Genomic DNA, 11370 nt, shown 5'->3' with positions numbered 1-11370 from the left:
CACGCGCGCGGGGGGTAGAGGGGTACCATTTCATGTGTGGTAGGGTGGCGACGAAATGGATGAAGGCAGCAAGTGTGGATGTGTACATATGTATATATGTATATATCTATGTATGTATATGTATGGATACGTTGAAATGTATAGGTACGTATATGTGCGTGTGTGGGCGTTTATGTATATACATGTGTATGTGGGTGCGTTGGACCATTCTTTCGTCTGTATCCTTGCGCCACCTCGCTAACGCAGGAGACAGCGACTAAGTATAATAGATAAAAAAAGAAAAAAATAGATATATAGATAGATAGATAGACATAGATAGATAGATAGATAGGTCGATCATGGGTTGTGCTTTCAGTTGAATCATATCTTTGGGTATGATAATATGAGTAAAAGTAAATTTTTATTGTAATTAATGATGATACGGCGTGTAAACAACTAATTATGTCATGAGTCTTCATAGAAATATTACCAGAACATTACAAGAACCAAAATAAGACAAGGCACATCATGAAGGAAAAGTTTGTTTCTTTTGCAAAGATAACCATGAGAGCACACGGTAGTGCGGGCAACTCAATGTTCAGTGAATTATGGGCCCTCCTTGTGGCTCTGGTGTAGACGAACCCTCCTTGTGGCTCTGGTGTAGACGAACCCTCCTTGTGGCTCTGGTGTAGACAGGCCCTCCTTGTGGCTCTGGTGTAGACGAACCCTCCTTGTGGCTCTGGTGTAGACAGGCCCTCCTTGTGGCTCTGGTGTAGACGAACCCTCCTTGTGGCTCTGGTGTAGACGAACCCTCCTTGTGGCTCTGGTGTAGACGAACCCTCCTTGTGGCTCTGGTGTAGACGAACCCTCCTTGTGGCTCTGGTGTAGACAGGCCCTCCTTGTGGCCCTGGTGTAGACGGGCCCTCCTTGTGGCTCTGATGTAAACGGGACCTACTTGAGGCTCCGGTGTACACGGGCCCTCCTTGTGGCTCTGGTGTGGACGGGCCCTCCTTGTTGCTCTGGTGTACACGGGCCCTCCTTGTGGCTCTGGTGTAGACGGGCCCTCCTTGTTGCTCTGGTGTAGACGAACCTTCCTTGCGGCTCTGGTGTAGACGGGCTCTCCTTGTTGCTCTGGTGTAGACGGGATCTACTTGTGGCTTTGGTGTGCACGGTACCTACTTGCGGCTCTGGTGTGGACGGGCCCTCCTTGTGGCTCTGGTGTAGACGGGTCCTCCTTGTGGCTCTGGTATAGACGGGCCCTCCTTGTAGATCTGGTGTAGACGGGCCCTCCCTGTGGCTCTGGCGTGGACGGTACCTACTTGTGGCTCTGATGTGGACGGTACCTCCCTGTGTCTCTGGTGTGGACGGGCCGCCTGTCTGTATGGCAGTGGTGTAGGAAACCTCATAGCCATTCGGACGCCTCCTCCGGCGTCACCAGCTCCCGTTCCACTGCCTGCCGTACGAAGTCTCGCGTCGCCTCCCGCTCGGCCGACGTTGGGTTGAGGTAACCCTCGGCTGGAGGGAGGCAAGGGGAGACGGTTATCAACATAAGTGACTTTATCTCTCTATGAATATCTCAGTTAGTTACTCATCCCTAATAGATTTATACTGATCAATTTACTTTGTGGTGGTAAAAGAACGAAACAAGAACGAAACTTAATGACATATTGAATAAAATCCTCACCATAAGATTCATGCAACATAAACATGCTGTTTAACATATTTTGGCTATCAAAGAACATGATGTTAGGTGAAACGAGAGGGGGAAAAATTGGGTAAACTGCCGTTGACAGAATAATTAGCACTGTACTAATTCTTATCAACCCAAATCCTGTGCTAGATCAAAAGGTTACAAAGAAATTACTCCCAGAATCTCGGAGGAAGAGAAATGATGGCGTAAGACGACGCTGCCAAGGGGCTAAGAACAAATGTGTTGTTAATAAGGACCTGCTGTACCTGAAGGGAACGCCGACGGTGACGAAGACATTACCACGTAGGGTGAGGACCCCAAGCCCCACGATGTGGTAATGATGTAGTTACTAACCTTTCCCGATGATGGTACTCCAACCCGGGCAGTTCACCTGAGCCCGGTAGTGCAGCTCCCACTTGTAGAAGTAGGGTCGCCTACTGTAGGTGCAGTAGTGGCCCAGGAGTTCCATCTCGCCTTCGTTGTACAATCGACTACATGTGAGAAAAGGAGGAAGTCTTGACACACTAGGAAGAGTAATATTATTGACTTATTTACCCATAACCAACATTATAAACAAACAATAAGAACAATTGATAAACACCAGACGGGTAGTTATCTAGATTTCAAACTATGATATCATCATTACCCAGTTGTAACACGATAATCTAAATCTTTTCTTGGCGCTAGTCATTGATGGATATAAGGTTGCCATGAAACCATAAACACATCCACGAAAATTGTTTAGATTCCTTCGGTATGATGTTCCCTCCCTGAAAGTGATCTACATCCATATATAGGACCAGTTGTTATGGTGGTGATGGCTGGTAGCGCCCAGTGGGACCACAGGGGGAGGCCTGGGAGGTACTTCACTTCACCATAAGAGCTGGTAGTGCCCAGTGGGGCCACAGGGGGAGGCCTGGGAGGTGCCTCACTTCACCATAAGAGCTGGTAGTGCCCAGTGGGGCCACAGGGGGAGGTCTGAGAGGTGCCTCACTTCACCATAAGAGCTGGTAGTGCCCAGTGGGGCCACAAGGGGAGGCCTGGGAGGTGCCGTACCATAAGGGCTGGCAATATCCAGTGGGGCCACAATTCCTCGAGAAAATTTTGTGGCAAATGACTGAAGGCAAGAGGACAAATCGCTTCATCTCGATGGGACAAAGAAGAAATTAATCTCGTAACTAAAACGGTTACTTACTTGATCACATTATCAGCAACAGTGGACAGCAGGCTGGAAAAGTCGAATTGCTGGGTGGGTGTCGGAGTCAGCAGGAGGACGAGGCCCAGAGAGAGGAGGAGGAGGCGCGGCACTCCCTGGCACCTCCCTGACGACGGTGACGCTGCTCTCATGTTGACACTGTGCAGGGCTCTGGAGATAGCATGATAAATGTCGTTAATTTTCGTCCTGTCAAAACAAACTTCTGGCGTGAGCTGCCTGTAGTATTAGGCTGGATGACGTCTGCTGTATGTTGAACAAAGATAAATTCTAGTTCGAGTAATGACAGGGCGTCCCAACGTAAGGACACTGCTAGTAAATATACAGAGACAATATGCATGAAGGCAAGCATGTTACTCATGTTATCCCAGGGAATGAAACCAGTGAGAGAAGTGTCCAGTCTAATGTTCAGCATGGAAACATTCGAGCTAAGAAATGTCGTAGATGTTTACTGAATGTTCTACATGAGTTACGTAGATACAAAGACCACACAGACCCAAGGTCTGTTGTTAAAGGAATCTGGTCTTTACAAATATTTCATAGCCTGGGGCTACAGCAGCGAGGTCAGTGGACTTGCATTGCATAAGTATCAAAAAGATGGTTACAGGCACAGAAAGGTTATAGATACTATAGGGTTACAGGTACAGTATGGTTACAGGTGCCGTAAAGTTACAGGTACATTAATGTTACAGATACCGAACGGTTACAGGTACGGCAAGGATACAGGTACCATAAAAGTGCAAGTACAGTACAGCTGCATGTACTGTAAGGATACAGGTACAGTAATTTTACAAATACTATAAGGTTACAAGTACAGTAAGGTTACAGGTACAGTAAGGTTACATGTACCGTAAGGTGACAGATATCATAAGGTTACAGGTACCATACGGTTACAGGTGCAGTATAGTTACAGGTACAGTAAGATTACAGGTTCAGTAAGGTTACAGGAACAGAAGGGTTACAGGTACAGTAAGGTCACAGGTACAGTAAGTTTACAGGTACCGGAAGGTTACAGATGCAGTAAGGTTATATGTATCGTGAGGCTACAAGTACAGTAAGGTTACAGGTACCGTTAGGTTACAGGTACAGTAAGGTTACAGGTACCGTGAGGTTACAGGCACAGTAAGGTTACAGGTACCGTGAGGTTACAGGCACAGTAAGGTTACAGGTACCGTGAGGCTACAAGTACAGTAAGGTTACAGGTACCGTGAGGTTACAGGTACAATAAGGTTACAGGACCGTGAGGTTACAGGTACAGTAAGGTTAAAGGTACCGTGAGGTTACAGGTACAATAAGGTTACAGGACCGTGAGGTTACAGGCACAGTAAGGTTACAGGTACCGTAAGGTTACAGGTACAGTAAGGTTACAGGTACAGTAATGTTACAGGTACAGTAAGGTTACAGGTGCCTTAAGGTTACAGGCACAGTAAGGTTACATATATCATAAGGTTACAGGTACAGTAAGGTTATAGATACCGTAAGGTTACACATATAAAGTTGCAGGTGCATGAAGGTTGCAGGTACAGTGAGGTTACAGGTACTCCAAGTTATAGGTATAGTAAGGTTACAGGTTCAGTACGACTGCAGACACCGTGAGGATACGGGTACAGTTATGCTCCAGGTACTGTGAGGTTACAGGCACCGTAACATTCCAGGTCTGCAGGTACCACAAGGTTGCAAGTACCCTAATGTTGCAAGTACCATAATGTTGCAGGTACACATAATGTTGCAAGTACCATAATGTTGCAGGTACACATAATGTTGCAAGTACCATACACTTACTTCAAGTGGACCACTAGCGGTGTGCGAGTGTGTGAGAATGTGTGTGAGTGGAGGACGATGGTCAGAGTAGGTGCTCGCAGTGAGACGGCTGCTGAGCCACTGGCGTCACACACCAAGATACACACGCTTTATATCCGGTTTTCACGTCACTCTGGGAAAATTCTGATGACATTTAACTGTCTGGGTTTCTACGTCAAAGCGTCCGGGCGGCAACAGGACGCTCTGACGGTCGATATCCCTAGTGTAAAGTAGAGGAGCAGTCGCCCCTGAGTGAAATTTCTTGATCCTTAAAACGTTCTGATAGTCATTAAGGTCCAGTTCCAAGGCCTGAAGTATTCTGGAGTTCGACCTTAGAGACCCACGTAACATCCCAAGCTGCATGTAGCGCCGTGCCTCTGCTGTGCTGTAAACCTAATAATCAACGTTGTCGGCTTTATGTATGTGAGGAGCCGAGACCCAGAGGCAGGCAAGAGAACACACACACACACACACACACACACACACACACACACACACACACACACACACACACACACACACACAGCCACTGACCGTCTCTTCATGCGTTCAGACGAGGTATTCCGGGAATCATAGACCTTTGACCTTGGGAGGTCTGGTCAAAGGTCAGGCTATGGTATCCCCTTCATGACTCTCCTGCATAATGCTCTCATGCCTGACTATCATGCACCATTATGACTACGTGCATGATCACCTGCCTTTCTATCATGCTTGCTAATGTTGCAGGGAGAGAGATTTTTGAATCGTGTTGCCCCGTCTCTTAACTTTGTATATATGTACCATGTCTTTATTCCTATACACACACACACACACACACACACACACACACACACACACACACACACACACACACACACCAGCCTATGTCAGGCACCCATTAATCGATCATCCCCGAGGAAGGATGAACACCTGGGTTGGGTGTAGGCCAACTTCCACGCCCAGGGCTCGAACTCATGCGGGTCCGATCCCAGGCTGGCCTGTGGTAAGTCATGGTCAGTAGCGCTATGTGTGTGTGTGTGTGCGTGTGTGTGTGTATACCATGATGGCTGGCTGGATGACCTATTGATGATGACCCATAATGGCTGACTAGATATACCCATTATATCTAGTTATGTATACCCACACTGTCTGGTTTGGTATACTCATGATGTATACCTTGGTATACCCTTACAGCTCTTCAGTGTGTCGGCCATACAGTGTAGCGGCCTTACAGCAAAGCGGCCTTGCTCTGTTGTGGTCCCACAGTATGCAACATATATAGATGGTCAGACTGAGAGAATTTAGATTGATTCCCTTAAGCAAGAGACAACTGTGACGTAAGTGAACAGAATGTTTTAGAATACTGAAAGGATTCAGCAACCTCGAATTTGAAAGTCTTTTGCAGTACCCCCAGCATTACCCACGAGAGAAAATGGACTAAAACTTAGAGGTAAACAAGTTTTCTGGACTGTACGAAATGTTTCTTTACCAGCAATATCATTGGAATAAACTCCCAGCAAAATGTTCAGAGTAAAGCCCTCAATATTTCAGAAAAAAAAGAATGCTTGATCATCACTTCGATATTGATAGATTCATTTGATCGATCCTCATACCACAGTGGTGTATCATACTACAATCTCAACAACCGATCTCTCTCTGGCCACGAGGCGGTAACACACCAACATTGATTGACTCATGTTACCTGCTTTGAGAGAGTAAGAATGATAGTATTATTCTTCAACATCAGGAACAATATAGATATGTTAGGTAGAGTGGCTGGAGCTCAAGTTTATTCTTCCCTTTGTCTTTATAACAAAAAGTGAAGGGATGCATGACATGGGATGCATAACATATTCATGTCCATTCTACATTGTGACTTTCCTATTAAAACTCTCCTCAGGCATATTAATCCTGCAAGGTATTTTTCTCTACAGCCCCACAAGCTAGCACCAGGGCAGGCAGGGCCACCTCCTGGAGTGGTCAGCCCCACAGGTTAGCAACAGGGCAGGCAGGGCCACCTCCTGGAGTGGTCAGCCCCACAGGTTAGCACCAGGGCAGGCAGGGCCACCTCCTGGAGTGGTCAGCCCCACAGGTTAGCAACAGGGCAGGCAAGGCCACCTCCTGGAGTGGTCAGTCCCACAGGTTAGCAACAGGGCAGGCAGGGCCAGCTCCTGGAGTGGTCAGCCCCACAGGTTAGCAACAGGGCAGGCAAGGCCAGCTCCTGGAGTGGTCAGCCCCACAGGTTAGCACCAGGGCAGGCAGGGCCAGCTCCTGGAGTGCTGCTCTCCGTCTTGCGTGTTGCTAGAGGGAGTGAACGGTATGGGGAGAGAGAACCTTTGCTCTGGAATTCTTTTCTTCTATTGCCTTTAAGGAGACTGAGTCCTTTTCTTTTCTTTTAAATAGTGTTAAGGCCGGACCCCCTCGCTCGGACCAAGGGTCTGTGTGGTCTGTGTATCCATGTAACTATATAACTCTTTGGCTCTCCAGTACGTCCCTGTTATTATCTTTGGGGCTCAGCTGTACCCCAGTCACTATCTCTCTTGCCTAACTTGCATCGATTGTTTCTGATTATCATCTGGTGTTTCATCTCAGCTTTTGCTTCCAAGTGAACTTGTATCGTATTCGATATCCTCATAACGCTGTGCATTATTAGCTGCTCACGTCATCGCCGACCGTGATTCCCAGCTATATCAGCTCGAGGCCAAGTTCCTCTTAGTGTGTGTGTGTCTGTCTGTTTGTCTGTGGACAATCGCATGTTTACCAAATGGCGTCCTAGCATCGTCTCTTCGATGTATATCAACTGACTGTTATATTTCTCTCTTGTGTCTCCCCTGATGATGTGATTATTACATGAAAGTGCACTTGGGAACTTATCGTGTTTCATTTTCCCCGTGGACTCATAGGAATATCTTGATCACGCGCAAAATTGTGATCCTTTCCAATATGTATATGTATATATATGTGTGTGTGTGTGTGTGTGTGTGTGTGTGTGTGTGTGTGTGTGTGTGTTCATGTAGGCGTTGCTGGACTCAGTCTTCTTGTCATTACGCCAGGAATGCGCAGTCGCCTTTGGCGAGGATGTTTGACGGGGGAACAATCTCGTCGAACTTTCCGCTCTAACGGAGTCCAGCCCTTCCCTCCTGCTGACTGTAGCGCAGCCATGAAGTTGCAGGGATCTTTGAAGAGGAGTTCGTAGGTAATATAGATTATATCAATGATTGCTACTATTATTATTATAGAATAATGATAATAGTAATGATAATAATAATGATAATGATAAGAAATATAATAATAATGATAATAATAATGATAATGATAATAATAATGATAATAACAATAATAATGATAATAATGATGATAATAATGATCTCATGCTGTACGTGATGATGTGCATCATAGGCATTACAAGGTCATAAGCGTTGGGGGAGGTTCTCTGCCTGTCTTGTATACACAAGGGATTGTATAGCGAGTGAGTCACACACACACACACACACACACACACACACAAGATAAGCTCTCCTCCCTCCACAAACTCTGTCGTTGAATTCAGTTATCAAGCGAAAGTACCACAAACCTTTCGTTCTAATTACGACAAGAACCATTACCACCAGTCCTACACACCTGTTAACCGTGTATCATCGTCATCAGTCAGTCATGAACCGCTACCAACAGTCAGTCATGAACCGTCACCAGCAGTCAGTCATGTACCAACACCAACAGTCAGTTATGAACATTCACCATTTTGCCATGAACTACCATCACCAGTCAATCATGAACCGCCATCACCAGTCACACATAAACTACCACCACCAGTCATTCATGAACCACTGCTACTAGTCAGTCATGAACCACCATCACCAGTCAGATATGAACCTCCCTCACTGGGCTGTCATGAACCACCCTCACCAGTCAGACACGAACCACCACCACCGGTCAGTCAAGAACCATCATAAACAGTAACAAACAACCTTTACTAATCACTTGCTAATTACAATCATTTGTCAGATAGTAACGATTAGGACTAGATAGTCATATAACCATCACACTAAACAGTCATGAACCAGCATCACCTGTCACCAATGAACTAGCATCATCAGTCAACCATGAACAATTATAACCAATCAGCCATGAATCATTATCACCAGTCATTAAAGAACCTCCACCACCAGTCAGTCATGAGCAAACACCACCAGTCAGTCATGAACCTCCACCACCAGTCAGTCATGAGCAAACACCACCAGTCAGTCATGAGCAAACACCACCAGTCAGTTATGAGCTACCATCATCAGTCAGTCATGAACTATCACCACCAGTCAGTCATGAACTACCATCACCATTCAGTCATGAACCACCATCACCAGTCAGTCATGAACCACACTCACCATTCAGTCATGAATCACCACAACCAGTCAGTCATGAAAAACTACCACCAGTTAGTCAAAAACAACCATCATGCAGTTACGAACCACCATCACAAGTCAACCATGAACCACCATCACCATTCAGTCATGAAAACTATCACCAGTGAGTCATGAACCACCATCACAAGCCAGTCATGAACCACTATCACCATTTAGTCATGAACCAACATCACAAGTCAGCCATGAAATACCATCACCAGTCAGTCGATAACCACTACCACCAGTCAGGCATGAACAAACCTCACTATTCAGTCATGAACCACCACCACCAGTCAGTCATGAACCACCCCACCAGTCGGTCATGAACACCCACCACCACCATTCACTCATGAAATACCCCCCTCAGTCAGTTATGAACCACCATCACCAGTCAGTCATGAAGCACCTCCACCAGTCAGTCATGAACCACTGTAACTAATCAGCCATGAGTCACTAATGATGGCCAGTCAAGAACCACAAATATCGTTCAGTCAGGAGCAATCACCACCAGTCAGTCATGTATCACCACCACCACCAGTCAGTCATGTATCACCACCACCACCAGTCAGTCATGTATCACCACCACCACCAGTCAGTCATGTATCATCACCACCACCAGTCAGTCATGTATCACCACCACCACCAGTCAGTCAAAAACCACCTCTACCGTTCAGCTATGAGCAACCACCACTATTCAGTCATGAACCATCACCATCAGTCAGTCATGAATCATAATCACTATTCAGTCATGAACCACCACCACCAGTTAGTAACGAATCACTATCACAAATCAGGCATGAACCACCCTTACCTGTCAGTCATTAACCACTATCGCCAGTCAATCATGAACCACCACCTCCGGCCAGTCATGAACCACCATCATCAGCCAGTCAAACAGCATCACTATCATGCAGTTATAAACCACCATCACCAGTCAGCCAAGAAATATCATCACCAGACAGTCATGCGACACTATCAACAGTCAGTCATGAACCACAATCAAAATTCAGTCCTGAACCACCACCACCCGTCAGTCAAGAACCACCACCACCACCAGTCAGTCATGAACCACTATCACCAGTCAGTCGTGAACCACCACCACCCGTCAGTCATGAACCACCACCACCACCAGTCAGTCATGAACCACTATCACCTGTCAGTCGTGAACCAACACCACCTGTCAGTCAAGAACCACCACCACCACCAGTCAGTCAAGAACCACAACAACATTCAGTTATGAACCACCATAACCAGTCAGTTATGAAACACCATCATCAGTCAGTCACAACTACTGTAACAAGTCAGTCATGAACCACTATCACCAGGAATTCATAAACCACCACCAGTCAGTCATGAACTACTACCATAAACCAGTCATGAATCACCATCACCAGTAAGTTATGTACCATCCCCACCTATCAGTCAAGAACCAACATCACCAGTCAGTCATGAATCACCACCACTCGTCAATCATGATCCTCTCTCACAAGTCAGTCATTAACCACCACCACCACCTGTCAGTCATGAACCACTATCACAAGTCAGTCATGAACCACAACCACAAGTCACTCATGGACCACCACAATCCGTCAGTCAGAAAACAGTCTTACTAGTCAGTAATGAACCACCATCAACGGTCAGTCATGAACCATCATCACCAGTCAGCCATAAACTACAACCACCAGTCAATCAAGAACTACCACCAGCCAGTCATGAGCCAGCCTACCAGTCAGTCAAGAATCACACTAGTCAGTCATGAACCAACCTCACTAATTAGTCGTTAACCACCACCACCAGTCAGTCATGAACCTCTACCACCAGTCAGTCATGAACCACCACTACCAGTCAGTCATGTACCACAATCACCAGTCAGTCATGAGCCACCACTACCAGTCAGTCATGAACCACAATCACCAGTCAGTCATGAAACACCATCACCTCTCTGTCATGAACTACCAACACCAGTAATTCCTGAACTATTACTAGCAGTCAGTTATGAAACACAATCACCAGTCAGTCATGAAACATCATCACCTGTCGGCCTTGAACCACCATCACCAGTCGGTCCTGAACCACCACCACCAGTCAGTCCTAAACCACCACCACCACCAGTCAGTCCTGGACCACCAACACCATTCAGTCTTGAACAACAATCACCAGTCAGTCCTGAACTAACCTCATCAATCCGTCATGAAACACCAACAACAGTCAGTCATGAAGCACCCACACCAGTAAGTCATGAGCCACCAGCGCCAGACGCAAAACCACCTTTACAATCATCACCAGCCTCTCTCCAACTCATTTTTGTC

General features: G+C 46.4%; 1 protein-coding gene across 2 annotated transcripts; it reads right to left on the bottom strand.

The window, feature by feature from the left end:
* Positions 1-387: 387 nt before the first annotated feature.
* Positions 388-4812, bottom strand: LOC139765629 (anti-lipopolysaccharide factor-like). 2 transcript variants are annotated; one of them, XR_011716707.1, is made up of 5 exons: positions 4665-4801; positions 2865-3035; positions 2024-2160; positions 1323-1494; positions 388-1154 (listed from the first exon to the last, which is right to left on the bottom strand). XR_011716707.1 is itself a non-coding variant. In XM_071693315.1 (4 exons), the coding sequence occupies exons 2-4, from the start codon at positions 3014-3016 to the stop codon at positions 1382-1384; spliced, it is 402 nt and encodes a 133-aa protein (XP_071549416.1). In that variant the 5' UTR covers positions 3017-3035; positions 4665-4812; the 3' UTR covers positions 388-1381. The 2 variants fall into 2 exon arrangements, 1 of the variants encoding a protein (XP_071549416.1); XM_071693315.1 differs by having other exon boundaries at positions 388-1494; positions 4665-4812.
* Positions 4813-11370: the final 6558 nt, after the last annotated feature.

This window comes from Panulirus ornatus, chromosome 55, assembly GCF_036320965.1.
Source record: "Panulirus ornatus isolate Po-2019 chromosome 55, ASM3632096v1, whole genome shotgun sequence".
NCBI classification, from domain to species: domain Eukaryota; kingdom Metazoa; phylum Arthropoda; class Malacostraca; order Decapoda; family Palinuridae; genus Panulirus; species Panulirus ornatus.
The sequence above is the reverse complement of the archived record's forward strand: the minus strand, read 5'-3'. Positions and strand labels throughout refer to the sequence as shown.

Excerpts from the sequence above, each read along its gene's own strand:
- LOC139765629 (XM_071693315.1), bottom strand. The coding sequence starts at position 3,016 with ATGAGAGCAGCGTCACCGTCGTCAGGGAGGTGCCAGGGAGTGCCGCGC. Across the intron at positions 2,161-2,864 it reads GTTGCTGATAATGTGATCAA|TCGATTGTACAACGAAGGCG; the intron begins GTAAGTAACCGT and ends TCTCACATGTAG. Across the intron at positions 1,495-2,023 it reads GAGTACCATCATCGGGAAAG|CCGAGGGTTACCTCAACCCA; the intron begins GTTAGTAACTAC and ends GCCTCCCTCCAG.